Source organism: Phascolarctos cinereus, unplaced genomic scaffold (genome assembly GCF_003287225.1).
Source record: "Phascolarctos cinereus isolate Bilbo 61053 unplaced genomic scaffold, phaCin_HiC Scaffold_5;HRSCAF=322, whole genome shotgun sequence".
NCBI classification, from domain to species: domain Eukaryota; kingdom Metazoa; phylum Chordata; class Mammalia; order Diprotodontia; family Phascolarctidae; genus Phascolarctos; species Phascolarctos cinereus.
Window position 1 is genome coordinate 196242961 of NW_027555958.1, and position 16219 is coordinate 196259179.

Below are 16219 nucleotides of genomic sequence, written 5' to 3' on the forward strand. Positions count from 1 at the left end.
ACAAAGTGAAAACTTGTACGTGAGGCGATGTACCCTTTGGGCCATTCTTTAAGACATATTTAGTGCAGTGACAAGTCAAGTTAAACATCAAGAACAGAGAACAAAGCCCAGTCTCTCTCTTTCCCATGATCCGGCTCCTGTTCTCCACCACAGGACCTGCAATGGCAATCTGGCAAAACATAGAACACAGATGGCTACCAACTGACGTGAAAAGTAAATTTTATTAAACATGTTTACATAACATGAGTTGGAAGTTCATTTAAAAGCACAGGGGAGTGTTAAGACAAGTGGTCAAAATAGAAAGATACTACCCAATTGTACTTAGTCAATTCTTGGCCACTAAGACAGAACGGACTCTAGTAATAGTGCACCAATGCTTCAGCTTTTCTCGCTCAGCAGGTCGAGCATTAGTCGATCTGTGCCCGATGGAATGGTGGGCAGAGAAGTCTGACATGTTAAATAATAATTAATAATTCACTCGGTGCAGGCAGTATGTCTAATGGATTAAAACCTAGTGTGCACACAATTTCTACATGTGTTACAGCCCCACAGTAGGAATCTACACCAAAATAATTTATAAGAAGGTTTGGTCCAAACTACATCACGTTTTCCATAGGGTAAAAAATAAAGTCCATCTATAGACATTTTTTGCACCAGACTAACTGACTGAGTCTGGCTAAAACCTGTCAAATGTCTATAACAAAAATGGATGGCTTAGATTTCTTGGTTATTTCAGTATAGTAATTAACAAGCAAACTGTACAAGTACATGCAACATACAAGCCAGCCTACGTGGAGCTAACATACATTATTAAATTACCTTTTTGTTTCTTTACTTTTTTTTTAACAAAACATGCATGCAGCTTTGAAGAGTTCCAAGTCATGCTGCTCTATCTGTGTGATCACAAAATTGAATGGCCCATAAAAGGAAGGAAAAACCTATCAATGCACCTGCACGGTCTGCAGTTGGTAGCACATCACAAGGGAACGTCAAGGCCAAGAAAAAAATGAAGAAAATGCAAATTGAAATTGGACATTTTTTTTCCTCAAAAAAGTAAGATATTTTGTGTTAAAAAATCAAGCTTTGTGCTTGCATCAATCTCAAAGAAATGTAAACTAAAATTGGATAAAAACATTAGTTAAGTGCAGAATATTTCAACTGGAATTCCCAGTGGAATATTGAGCAGCCCCTACCATGCTCTATCCAGGGTGGACAGGTGTGTCTGAAGGGAGACACAGCAGAGAAGCCTGGGTATAGCTGAAAGTGTCATATGCTTAATTCCATTTCTGGTCAACATTGTGGGACATCAAACATATATTTCCTATACATGAATGTGATTATTCTCTCTTGGACATTTGAAAGAGAACTATTAACAAGGAGTGGTTTCAATGTCAGAAACTAAGATTAAGTTGTTGCAGTCCCCAGCCTTGGCTGCAGAGAGGAGTCTTTCATGCAAAACAGACTTTTTAAAAAAAATTTTTATAGTTTGTCCAGAATGCAAAAAGAACAGTGGTACTTATGTTGGGAGGGAAACTTTCTGGCCTCTTGGTTTGCTTTGGGTTTCTACACATAAGACTTTGAAGAGCTGATACTGGAGGGGTGGGGAGGGTAAAGGTGGGAACATGAGACAGTTGATTGGTATCACTTTGCCTGGATGTTGCACACTTTGGGGTGGTGCTTACAGAGAGATTCTGTAGCCCTTTATTGGTGATCTGGGAAAAAAAGAAGGGAAGGGTCTCTATTAGTATGGTGAGGACTGTCACAACATGGTTGAAGAGAGGGTCACACAGCCAAAAACTAGAGGAAGTAACAAGTACAGAAAACACTGCTCAAACACCAGGGGAAATAACACTGCTTGTAGTCTGAGTAAGAATGTGAGAACGTGTATAACACAAGCTTTTCCACAGAGTAAGGGCTTCCAGTTTGTTCAATTGTGTGTTTTTGTGTGGTGTGTGTGTGTGTGTGTGCATGTGTGTGTGAATTTTAAATCCCCCTCCTTTTTTTTTTTTTTGTTAACAGTTAGAAGCGTCAGTAACTCTCACTAGCGAATTGACTTTTTTTTTATTGTAATTTGATAGATGCCCTTCATCTGTCCTTTGAAGCCAGGTTTAAACAAACAATTCAGACACATTTTTTGGATAACTATTACAGGTAAAACAGAAGTTGATTGTCTGTCTCCAACAATGTTTTGATCACATAATATCTAGTTCGGGTTATTATCCTGGATTGATAGCATTTTACTTAACTAGGATCTGTTCTCTACAAGTTCATTATGATCGAATGCAAGGAGGCCCAGTTGAACTTTCCAGAGATGATTGGGAAGCCCTGCGAGTCAAGGGCGCCAGGGTTGGGTCCACCAGTGATGAAGGCGGGAACAATTTGTACCATCCTATTACCATGCTAGACAGATCAAGTTCCTCCAGAAGGATCTGAGCTACACCCATGAAACACTTATGATCCATTCGCCCATAATCCCCCCAGACGATCACCTGCAGAGAGATAAAATCATGCACAAAGCACAGAATTAATATAATGTAAAATGCCACCTCTTTTCATGCTTTTGAGTTGGAAAGTAAGTTGAAGGAGAGCCGGTATGGATGGCAGAGAAAAGACTATCAAAGACTGAAAAAGGTGCTCAAGGGAGTTCTAGAAAGTCTAACATGTAAATGGCCACTTTCTTATTCATTTAGGGATTTTCCAAGGTCAATTAAAAAAAAAGAATACTTATTTCCTTGACATAATTTTTCTAAGGGAAGGAACAAATTGATAAAATGTTTTTAAACTGATAAAACTGTAAGACGTATCTGAACAAATCCAAATTACTTGAATGATAATAATAGCTAACATTTATATAGCCTTAAGTTTTGCATAACCCATTACATATGTAATCTCATTTGTTCCTCCCCACAACCCTGTGATGCAGGTATTGATTACTATCCCCATTTTACAGATAAGGAAACTGAGATCAAAAGAGATTAAATGACTTGCTCAGCATCATATAACTAGTTAACTGGTTGAAGTAGGATTTAATTTCAGGAAGACTCTAGGCCCAGTGCCCCCTCTACTGCATCATCTGTTGTTATTGTTGTTCAGTAGTTTCAGTTGGGTCCAACTCTTTGTGACCCCGTGTGGGATTTTCTAGGCAAAGATACTGGAGTGGTTTGCCATGGCCTTCTCTATTTTTCAGATAAAGAAATGAGACAAACAGGGTTAAGTAACCTGCCCAGGGTCACACAGCTACTGAATGTCTGAGGCCAGATTTGAACTCAGTTTCTCCTTACTCCAGGGCCAATTCTCTATCTACTGTACCATCTAGTGGCCCACTGCACCATCTACCTGCCACATAGAGCTGAATGACAACAACAGTAGCTAGCATTTATATGGTGCCTCATTATTTTCAATGCACTTTGAAAATATTATCTCATTTTATCTTCCTACTAGTACCTAGGTGATAGGGGCTGTTTCTGGCCCCATTTTCAGATGAGGGAATGGAGGCAGTCTGAGGTTAGTGGATTTTCCAAGTAACATAGCTAGTAAGTGTCTGAATTTAAACTCAGACTCTCCTGATTCCAGGAAGCTCTATCTACTGTGTTACCTACCTGACTCAATAATGGATTAATACTGAAATATCAGTGATCTGATTGTTCATTTTCATAGACTGATAGGTATTGGAATTAGAGTGGGTCTCACAGATCAATCCATCTAAATTCCTTCCTGGTGGACAAATCCTCTTTATGAGATTTTGGATGAGTATTTGTTTGGCTGATTGGAAAATTTAAAGGAGTAGGTTACTCTTTTTCTCATGAGATGATAGTCCACTGCATTTTTGGACAGCCTTAATTCCTAGAAAGCTCTTTATAATAACAATTCATCTTTATACAGCATGTTATAGTTTATAAACCACTTTCTTTCACCCCCACATTACAGATGAGGAAGTAGAGCTTCAAAGATGTAACTGACTTTTGCTGGGCACACAACTGGCACAACCTTTATGAAACTTTTACCCATTGGTTCTAACAACTCTTCTTTTTTACCCCAAATCAATCAATTAGTCATTATACATTCATTAAACCATGACAACGTACCAGACACTGTGATAGGAAACTGAGAATACTAAGACATAAATGCAATAATCCCTTTATTCACATAAAGATAATATACCTTCTGCATGTATATATATACATACATATGTCTATACATATATGTGTGTGTGTGTGTAGTAATATATATATATATAATAAAAACAAAGTGATTTTGGGGGGAAGGCATAGCTGGGATCATTAGAAAAGACCGTGTAGGAGATGTCGTTTATTTTGTCTCAGCTGAATTTTGAAGGAAACTAGAGATTCTTAGGTAAGGAATGTGTACATTCCAGCCAAAGGGACGGAGACAGTGAGTAGAGTGCCATGTATGAGGAACCGAAATGCCCATTTGCTTGGATTGTAGAGTAGGTAAACGGGCTTAGAGTATAAAAAGGCTTGAAAAGGATAGTTTGGTGCCAGGTTGTGAAGGATTCTCAGCACCAAACAGAGCAGTTTGCATTTAATCCTGGAGGTACAAAGCCACTAGAATGTATCATACAAGAGACTGACCTGTACAGTAGAAATATTGTGTTGGCACCTGTGTACATACTGAATTGAAGAGGAAAGAGACTGAGGGCAGGGAGAGTCATTAGGAGATTATTGCAATAACCTAGGCAACAAATGATGAGGCCCTGAAGAAAGGGGATGGAAAGAAGCAGACCAATTTGACAAATGTTGTTTTGGAGGTAGAAGCTTTGGCAACTGACTGACTATCAAGGTTGAGGAATTGAGGATGACTCCTATGTTGTAAACCTAGGTGACTGGAAGGGTGGTGGTGCTATTTACAGAAACAGGGATTTCAGGAAATGGGATGAGTTTGGAGAAAATAAAAGATGTTTTATTTTGGAGTTTGAGGTGCCTATGGCACTTCTAGTTTTAAATGTCATATTGACAGTTGGGAGGCATAGATCTAGAACTCAAAAAGATCTCAGAGGCTATTGAGTTCAACCCACCCATTTTTACAGATGAGAAAACTGAAGCCTAGTAGGGTTATTTGTCTATTGTTATGTGGGTAATAAGCATCAGAAGCAACAACAATCATTCCTCATTATTCTTCCTCACAGAGTGCTGTGCTAGAAATTTTTATTTAGTTAGCTGTCCATCAAGCTAGAAAAGTTTTACATATTGGCTTGGTAATGAACTGGCTTCATTATCCTTTCCCTCCTTCCTTTGTTTTTTCCTTTTTGTAGACTGTTGGTCCATCTTTGATGAACTCAATTTCATTTCTGGGCATTTCAAGGTCTTATTCAATTATATATTTAAGCAGTTATATTGCTTTATGACATTTAGGTACACATGTACTGTCTGTAATCTATTCATCTATCTATCTATCTATCTATCTATCTATCTATCTATCTATCTATCTATCTATCATTTCTCCATATTTGGTGGGGGACAAGAAGGGAAATGTAGAAATGATCACTTATAGCCCTTGTTTTACTTCTGAATATATATATATTTAAAAAATCAGATGATTACTGACCTGAAGAACTTTACCCTGTGGACTTTCATCAAAAACCAGGGACTGTTGATACAAAGGATCAAGGGTTTTTCGGGCAATTCTTGTTTTCTTCTTTGCTATGCAGGCTCCATTTTCCAAAAGATAGACTTTAACATATGGAGCTGTAGGAAAAGAGATTATTATGCGAGTGAATTAGCTCAAATGCCCTTTGAAGAATATGATTGTTTAGTGATTAAGTATTTATTGAGACTACCATCTGTTTCACTGTTTAAAAAAAACACATATCAATGTAATTTCATATTCATAACAGATTGAAGGACGTAGAAAAGTAAGCTTTGTAAGGCAAGACCCTTCTTTATATATGGGTGCAACATTGATCATGTACGTGGATTTCAGCCCTGTTTCAAAAAAAGAAATTATTAAATTACTAAATTTAATAATTATTAAATTTTATTTGCTTCCAAGCAGAATGTTAATTTTTAAATTTAACAAATATCTTCATTTATTGCACAGCGGTATTCACTTGTCTCAATGAATTAAGACTTTTCCTTACCAGGTGTAGATTTGGAACCAGGTTTTTGAGTGAGGCTTCTTGCTCTGATGACTTCTACTTCTAATTGGCCCTTTTTATCCTCCATTCCAATCTGTATGTCACCTGAAAGGGGAAAGAGTGATAAATAACATGGTTGTTGCCTCTTTTATTCTTTTTAAAAACCTCTTCTATCTGATCTATATAAGAATGTCCTATGATGCTATTTTAAAATTCATCCTTTCATTAATTTGTCCTAGGTTGATTTCTACTTTGATTTAGATTGTACAAAGGTAATGATGTCATGTTTACGAGCAGCATGTAATTCTGGAAACTTTGGAGAGACTCATCAAAAATTATATAGGTGTAAAATCAAATGGGGTTCTGGCTAATACTGAGACAGAGAAGGGACTGACTAACTAGCTGCATAACTTTCTTGCAGATAGTTTAGTACGCCCTACAATGATTGCTAATGCTGGAACTTGCTGTGAGGGATGGATACAACTGGGACTATGATTGCTTTTTACTTTGCTTGTTATCCTAGTTTGACCTTAGTTTTATTTGCTGGATTGAATGCTTCTTTTTTAATAGACTCAATGAACTAAAAGACTTAAATGGTGCCAAAAGTTATTAATAATGTAGAGAGCATGATGAAGAATCAGCAACCTTATAACATTGGGAGAATAACTGATCTTACAAATTGGAAGGGACCTCAGTAATCATCTTATCTAACTCATTGAAAAAGTATTCCTTCACTATACATAATCAACAAGTGGTCCTTTGTACATACTTGACAGGCGACCTCTATATACTTGATAAATGGTCCTCTAGATTATGTGGAAAACCTTCAGTGATGGGTAATGCATTACAATGATTGGGAAGTGGTTTTTTTTTTGTTTGTTTGTTTTTTGTTGTTCACTTTAAGCCTAAATTAACCTCACTGAGATTACCCATTGGTTCTGCTCTCTGGGAACAGAACAAATCTCTCTTGTAGATGACAGCCATGCAAATACTTGAAGCCAGTTGTCAATTGTTCACCTTTCTCCCTAAATTTTCTAATCTCCAGGCTAAATGCCTCTAGTTTGTTCCACTGATGCTCATACTTTACGGACTTGAAACCCTTTATGTTCCTACTTGGCTTCTTAGAAGTTCTCCAGCTTATTAGCATTCTTCTTAAAATGTGGCTCCCAGAACAATATTATCATTGTGTTCTTATCAGGATAAATACAGCCAGAATATCACTTTACTTTTCTTGGAAGCTAAATCTCTCAAAATGTAGCCTAAGACTGCGTTAGCTTTCATGGTTTTCATTTTATACAATAGATTCATATTCAGCTTGCTATCTCCCCAAATCCCAGATCTTCTCCAAATGTCTAGCAATTGTTCAGAAATTTCAGTTGTATCCAATCCTTTATGACCCCATTTTGATTTTTCTTGGCTAAGATACTGGAGTGGCTTGCCATTTCCTTCTCCAGGTCCTTTTACAGATGAGGAAACTGAAGAAAATAGGATTAAATGATTTGCCTAGGGTTACACAGCTAGTAAGTGTCTGAGGCCAGAATCAAATTCAAGAAGATGAGTCTTCCTGACTTCAAGCCCAGCATTCTATCTACTACATTAACCTATCTACCCTTGTCTAGCCATGGCTCTTTTATTTTTGACTTGTGATCTTAATTTTTTAAAATCCAAATGTAAGACTTCACATTTGTCCTTCATAAGGGCAACTGTGTGGCATAGTGGATGAGCATTTAGTTCTTCATCTGTAAAATGATATTAAATTTTTTGATCCAAATGTAATATGTTACATTTGTCCTTCATAAATCATATCTTATTTGATCTGGTTATGTTGCTTCAAGATCTTTTTGAATTCTCGCTTCATCAACCATTGGGTTACCAATACTTCATTGATCCCACGTGAATACAAAGCAGTGATGGGAAGGACATGAGAAGCAGCCTCACAAAGGTGGTGGTAGGATTTTTTTAAAGACTTGATTTTCTTCCTTCCCCTGTAAGCAAATTTCAAAGGTGTGAAGGTCTGATTATTCTGCTCACTTTGACACAATTAGTTTATCATCTCTCTGGCACTATAAGCTACTGTTTTGCCTTCCCAACACAATATTTTTGTGGACTGGCATCCAGACCAGAATGACTAGGACCAACAGTGGCTTGCTGAGTCTATTATACACATGGGATTAATACAGATTTGATCATAAACTAATAAGAATTTTCATCATTGAATTATACAGCCACACATTTTAAAGGTTAAATCATGGTTTTAGAAGGTGATAGCAACTTTTTTGTTGCCTTAGTAATAAAAATGGAGGATAGAATCTAGATAGAAGGTTAGAGAGAGCCCTGACCTCAGTAATCAAGTACTTTTCTTGATGGAGATTTTGACAGCTCCAAGAGAAAATACTATTTCTGGACTCAACAATCCCAACTAGTACTGGAATATGCAAAATCCATGGTCACTGCATTTACTTCATACCACTCTTGAAGATATTTCCCTTTTATGTGATTTTCACTGATATATACACAAATGAAACAGTAGTGATCCCAGGGTTTACTCTTACCCATAGCAGGAGTTGCTAGTGTTTGTCTTCCAACAAGCTGAGCTGGTCCTAATCCATCAAGGAAATCACTGAATTGACTGTCAGCTCCCAATCGGACCCCGGGAAATATTAGGCTGCAAGGATGGTGAAAATTTTTTAAAATAAAAACAAAGTAAAATAAAATAACTAGCTTTATTAGAACATATACACTGAACTTCTCTTATATGTAATTTATTAAAACATATATTAAACTTAACACAATAGTTCCTTAACTGTCCTTCTTGTCTACATACCTCCTCACAATGATTTTTCATGTAGTTTCCTGAGATGGCAGCTGTTTTCAAATATTTGAAAGGCTATGTCAGGCATAATGGCACATGCTTGTGATCCCAGCTACTGGGGAAGCTAAGAGTGGTGGATCTTTTGAGCTGGGAATTCTGAGCTGCAGTGGGCTAACCTGATCAGAAGTCCATACTAAGATTGGCATCAATATGGTGAACTTCTTGAAGCATCAGGTTGTGTCACAGAGGGATAAACCCATACTAGTCAGACATGAGGCATGGTCAAGGCTCCTGGGACGGTTGGATTGGGTCCTTGGAGAAAACAGGGAAACCTAGTTGCTTTTTAAAAGTACTTAGGGAGTTGTCAAATGGAAGATCAATTCTCTTTTGCTTGAGAAGGCAGAATTAGGAACAATGCTTAGAATTCCTAAAGAGCAAAATTTAGGCTTGATATCAGGATAGACTTACAAATAATTAGAGCTATCCAAAAGTTCTTTTTTTCTTTCTTTCTTTTTCTTTTCTTTTCTTTTTTTTTTTTTAGGCAATTGGGGTTAAGTAAGTTGCTCAGGGTCACACAGCTAGTAAGTTTTATGTCCGAGGCCGGATTTGAACTCAGATTCTCCTGAGTTCAGGGCCAGTACTCTATTGGCTGCGCCACCTAGCTGCCCTGGATGTCCACTTTCTGGGGATGCTGTGGAGAGCATTCTCAACCAGGTATGGGATGGACTGAATTCCCATTCATCTCTAGTACTTTGTGAGTTTTGTCATTCTGTTATATAGTTATATCTACAAATATAATGATATTGACAACTATTTTTTTTAACATCAAACACAAGCATTCTTATTTTATTTTAAAAAGGGTGCATGGAAATGTAAACCAAATAATATTGAGGTTTTTTTTTTTAAATGGGTTTGTGATTTCATTGGGAGAATTTCCCTCTATCAATTCAGGTCAGAATCTGATTTGTAATTAGTAGTTTCAGAAAGCTGCTTGGGTCACAGAGAGACCATGTGACTTGACAGGTCACACGGCCAGTGTAAGTCCAAAGCATTACTTGAACCAAGGTCTTCCTGACTCCAAGGTTTGATCTCATTCAATCAATCAACGCCTCAGCAAGAATTTATTCAATGCCTGTTATGTATGGGCATTTATGCCAAGCACTGATGACATTAAATTGGGAGCTACTTGAGGGCAGAGTCTGTCTTTTGCCTCTTTTTGTTTCTCCACTGCTTAGCACAGTGCTTCACACATGGCAGATGGCTTAATAAGTGTTTATCATATTGATTTGATGGTACTATGAAAAGTTCTCTAGACTGTATGTCACACTGCCTTTCAATATCAAGGCACAAATTACTCTTGAAAAATCAGCACAAGGTTATCATTTGGATCATCAGCTTATTCAATCATTCATTTACTCATTTATTTATTTATCAATCTCTCTACCTATATATTTGATGAAGCTTAGATCTGACACTTAGTAGCTGTGTTACTGAGGGTAAATTGTATAACCTCTCTGTGGTTTAGTTTCCCCACATTACAGATGGGAATAATAAGATACCATCTGCCTCACAGAACTGTGGTGAGGAAAGAGCCTTATTAACCCTAAAGTGTTATAGACATATGAGTTATTATTGCCATCACAAATACAAAATATTTAATATCTATTTTAAAACATAAACATATTTTCAGAAATGCTTTTTAATGAAAGAGATTTGAACTCAAAATTCCTATTTCTTCCCAGACATATTTAATATATATCACACTATTCTATACATTATTCTCCCTCTTATTCAATAAACATTGCTTGTAAGTGAAAGCTTAAGCGTATTTCATTTACATTTTCTTTTCTGAAGATGTCATTAAATTGTTACTAATGTTATGAATGCTGATAAATGAACAATTATAACTAGTTATATATGATGAATCCCCATGCTACTAAATGAGTTAGAACAATCACTTTGGGTTAAGCTTCTGGTTCTCAGGAAAAAAATCTCATTTTAAAGTAGACATCATATCCTAGGAACAAGCAATTTTAGAATTGTGGGATGAATGGATAGATGTGGAGATTGGGAGGAAAAGGACTACATGAGCAGGCTTTTGTTTGTCCCTCATGATGAACCCCCACAAGTGTATAGTATGAAAGACATATAAAATTTAGAGAAATTTTATCTTTTATTTCTCAGAGAGAAGGAATGAGGCTCCAAGTAATTGAAACTGAAGCTGCCTCTGGCAGCAAACTGCCGACACCCCAAGTTCTGGAATTATAGGAAGAAGGAGCCAAGGGAAAGAGGAAAGAGGGTTTTACACACACACACACACACACACACACACACACACACACACACACACACACATGCTTTCTCTCTCTCTCTCTCTCTCTCTCTCTCTCTCTCTCTCTCACGCTTTAGGTACTGGAAAAAGGACCAAACTAAGTTCCTTGCCTTATTTGCTTCTCACTACATTTCTGACCTTAGGTTAATCAATTGAATTTCCTGGACTTAAGTTTCCTCATCTGTAAAATGATGGGGTTGGACTAGATACAGGGATCTTCACATATGTTCTAGCTCTAGGATCTGTGATCTAATAAGGGTACTTATTAGATGATGTTTAACCTCTACCAAATCACATTCAGTAAAAACATTATCTTTGAATCCCTATGTGTTAGACATATAGGTGGGATGGAAGGTGACTTATATTCTGTCAGCATTTGATTCTTTGAAAAATTTTATGTATCCCAAATATCGTACTTACCATCAAATGGGGCAATGTAATAGTTAATGCTATAGGCTAAAAAAACATGCCATGTATACTTATGGCTGTCTGACCTTAATAATGACCCCAGTGGTAAGCATTTAAATGAATAAAGAGTCTTCTCAAACTACTTACTTCCCTTCTGAGCTGTAACTATTAATGCTGCCATCAGTAGACTCTCGACTTGGCTGCCGTACCATCTTCCTCATTTCTGCTGCCATGCCGGTTTCTGTGCTTCTCTGTATAGTGCTTTTCAACTTCTTGTGGCCAGATTCTATGAGAGAGAGAGAGAGAGAGAGAGAGAGAGAGAGAGAGAGAGAGAGAGAGAGAGAGAGAGAGAGAGATACTGTGAATTTCATCTGGAACCCATTGTTCTCTTGCATATTTATTTTTGAAAATATAAAAGTAAATTCTATGCATCACTAAAAGGGAATCAAGAGGATATCACCCATTCAAGGAAATAATCTCCCTCAGCATAGCTCTTGGCTAAACTCTAAACCTCATCTGGTCTAAGGATAGCTTATAATTGCTATGGGCCAAGTATTCTGTCAAAAGCCTCAATGAGTTTTCATTAATGAATCTACTTAATTATTGTTGATAATAATAACTCCAATGAAAAACTGGATTTGCTGTGTGATTTGGAATGTGGAAAGATGGTCAGCACTTCATAATAATAATATATGGCATTTTGGTGACACTTTAAAGTATGTGAAGCACTTATGTATTTATTTCACTTGACCTTACCACAACTTTATGAGAAAAGCACTGTAAATATTATTTTCACCATTTTGATAATGAGGAAACAGAGGCTTAGATAAGCACCAGAAGTATGATTTGAAGACAAGCTTTCCTGATTTCATGTCTAACACTCCAATTAACATCATGATATTGCATTTCAAATAACCAGTACTGACTCCCCCAACCCCCCCCCAAAAGGTGAGAATAGAGCTGGATTATAATTTATGACCTTTAAATAGAAATAAGTCCTTTAAAGAAAGAAGCATCCAAAGCTAAAACTACTGTCTATCTTTGTTCCTTTTCTCCAAATAGCCATAAATCATTTTGAAGAACCATGGGATATAGATTCACTGGCTGTGGGTTATCACCTTAAAGTTATGCAAGTCCAAAACAATCTCATCATGCTGTTTTGGATTCTAATAAAAACACTGATTTTTCATAGTAATTAAGTGACATTTCTGGCTCCAAGATATTATTTCCAAATGATGCATAGATTTGGTGGTAGCATGAGCAAAACAAAAGATTTTGTTAACCAACAGACTATGACATATACATATATGTGTATATATTCACGTATTATCTTTGTATTTTTTTCTTTCTGTTTTTTCTTCTTTCAGTAGATGGAATACAACACAATGGTAAATAAAAATGCTTTGTATGTGCTAAAGGTTCAATGCTCATAACATCCCTGTGAGGTGGGCGTCCAATAGCAATGCGCATGACAATATCTATGCGTATTAGATCTTAGGCAGAATGTATCAAAGGCAACATGTATTTCTTTTAGTTGAAGCATGGAAGAGTAAAGTTTGATGCAGTTTATAAATTTCTCATTCAAGGATAAAGTGAATAAAGAAATTCAAAACAGAACTAAGTTTTGATGCAACACACTAAACTTTCATGGTCTCTTATAGGGCTTTGCTCCTGGCCTTTACCTGTCCTGTTCAAGTTGACGTGGTTTTTGAAAATGAGATGCTTAGAATATCACAAAGGAAGGAAGGAGTATTTATTAAGAGTTTACAACGCCAGGCACTATGCTGATGCTTTATAAATATCTCATTTGATTGTCATAACAACCCCATGAGTTAGGTGCTACTATTATCTTTTACAGGTGAGAAAATTGAGATTAAGTGATTTACCTAGGGTCATACAGCTAAAGCTGAACTTGAACTCAGGTCTTCCTGATTCTAGGACTGGTGGTCTATGCACTGGGCCACCTGGCTTCCTCAGTTCAGTTCTATTTCAATAATTATTACAGTGTCTCCTGTATGATGATTATTATATTAGGATACTGTATGTTATTCATACAGAGAGGTAGTACAGAGTGGTGAAATTTTATTTTTGCCTTCATATTTTCATCATGAGTATATGTATTCTTCTTGCACTTATATGTGTTCCCAAGTGTAAGACAAGCACATAAAGTTAGTAAAAAACACCTTGAACTTTATACAATAGGCATATTCTTGAAAACCTATGCAAATTGGATCTTTCTAAATTCATGATACTTTTTGTCTTCATTTCAAATCACCAGACAGATAACTCTGTATGTTAGCTTTAAATTTATCAGCCCCCTCCATTCACTCTTGGTACTTAAGTAGTTGATGTCTTATAAGCAACTACCTGAGGATATTAATGGACTCTGATGTACAAAGGGATGCTCTGGTATTTCTACTAACTTGTCACCATCATGAAAACATAAGCTTTGTCTTAATTGCTTTCATATCCCTCATAGCAACTAGCATGTAATAGATACCCAAGAAATATTTGTTGAACAAATACATCTCTTTGCAAAGTAAATAATCTCGGCAGATTTTAAAATTTGGATTTTCACATGACTACTGAAAACTGATTTTTTTCTTTTGAAAACAAACATAGGTCTTCTGACTCTAAATTCATTGTTTATTCCATTAAAATAGGGCTGCTTCTTCAAAATTCAAATGAAGGAAGAGAACCTCTTGAGTCTTGTATTTGAAAGTCAAATTTTCTATTCAGCTATTTCATCAAGAATGCTTGAAAGTCCTCTATTTCACTGAATATCCTTTTTCCCCCTGAAGGACAATACTCAGTTTTGCTGGCGATTCTTGGTTGCAATCTTAGTTCCTTTGACCTCTGGAATATCATATTCTAAGCCCTTTGATCCCTTATTACAGAAGCTGCTTATCTTGTGTTATCCTGATTGTGTTTCCACAATGCTTGAATTGTTTCTTTCTGGCTGCTTGCAATATTTTCTCCTTGACCTGGAAACTCTAGAATTAGGCTATAATTTTCTGAAGAGTTTTCCATTGGGAATCTCAAATCCAAGCACGGGCAAAGCAAGAGAATTCTGCTTCAGCACCAGCAAAGAGATCCCTGCAATCCCGCTGTGATCAGCCATTCGATCCCTCCTCAGTCCATGGGCCAAGAGCTATGGAAGCAGCCCCTGCCCTAGGGCTATGACAGGACTGGGGCCAGACTGAGCTCCTCTCTCACCAAGGTCTGACAGACCTTTCCTACTGACCTTCTAAGTTGTCTTTGGTGTTTATGGGTTTAGAAGTCTGGAAACTGCCACAGCTCCCCTTGATTCAATCCCCTGAGGCCTGCTCCAGGTTCACTGAGGCCTGGTTTTTATACTTCTTTCCCACTCTGATGCAACAGACCTTTCCAATCAACCATCTAGTTTGTCTTGGGCTAGAAATTGGTTTCACTCTGTCTTTCTGTGGGTTCTGCTGCTCTAGAATTTGTTTAGAGCCATTTTTTTACAAGTATTTGGAAGGGTTTGGGGTAGAGCTCAAGCAAGTCACTACTTTTACACTACCATCTTGGCTCTGCCCCCTTGCTGGACCTATTGTTGGCCAATCAGTGAGAGTCAGAGTGATTTGGATTTAAGGCATGTGTCAAGTAGCTCCATTTGAATCCCAGTGAGCTTTATTCAAGTCTGGTTTTCTGGTCCTGTAATTCAGGAAATCATAAGTGAAACTACATGGGACAAAAGAATTAATTATCTGGTTTTCTTGTACAGAATACATTGGCTTTTATAAAAAAAAAAAAGAATCCCTCTGATTTATTTAATGACCTTTTAATGAAGTGAAAAGCATCATGGCATTAGTGAGCACAGTTCACAGTATGAAGCTTGTCACAATTCTGTCAGGAGAAAAACAATTGAAGTTTGAGAGGATGAGAAGGAGAAAACACAAACAAACAAATATCCTTTACTGAATAGGTTGAGAAGGGGAAGATTCCATTACTGAAATAATAATATTAGCCAAATACATACATACACAAATATATGTATATGTGAGTATGTATACTTGTACATATGTTCCTTATTTTTGCAAACTCCATCTACTTGCTATTCTTAATTGTTTAGCATTGTTTAATTTTGTTTACAATAAGATACTCTCTCTTTTTTTTAATGCAACAAGAAGTTTCCAGAGTTTGACTTTGGATATCTATACATGATACACTGGGAGCTGTGTGGTATTGTGGAAAGATCACTAGGCATTAGAGCTCTTCCTTTCTTATTTGCTATCTGTATGGTCATTGACGATTTACTTTCTCACCTTTGGTAAAACTGAAATCATCATACTTGCATTGCCTGACTCACAAAATTGTTGTGACGATACGTAAAATGACATATGTCAAGTGATTTAAGAATTTTAAAATGCTATGCGTTGTTGTTTCATTTTTATTGTTGTTGGCTAGATCTATGATTTCACTGATGTAGGGAATTCCTGGTGAGATGATCCATTCTACCAATACAAATCACCAACTACTTTGCAACTTGGGGTTATAGAGAAAGGCCTGGGTCACTAGGAGGTCAAAGTGATTTACCCAGGAGCACACAGTG

At 36.9% G+C, this 16219-nt stretch overlaps 1 protein-coding gene across 24 annotated transcripts in view; it reads right to left on the reverse strand.

Moving 5' to 3' along the window:
- Positions 1-202: 202 nt before the first annotated feature.
- Positions 203-16219, reverse strand: part of RIMS1 (regulating synaptic membrane exocytosis 1) — a 699885-nt gene continuing 683868 nt past the window's right edge. For all 24 annotated transcript variants that reach the window (XM_078155292.1, XM_078155286.1, XM_078155284.1 and 21 more), the window contains 5 exons: positions 11794-11932; positions 8647-8759; positions 6098-6199; positions 5566-5705; positions 203-2489 (listed from right to left, as the gene is read on the reverse strand). In XM_078155292.1, the coding sequence (XP_078011418.1) occupies positions 2271-2489; positions 5566-5705; positions 6098-6199; positions 8647-8759; positions 11794-11932 (713 nt within the window). In that variant the 3' untranslated portion in view covers positions 203-2270. The remainder of the gene's footprint in view (positions 2490-5565; positions 5706-6097; positions 6200-8646; positions 8760-11793; positions 11933-16219) is intronic.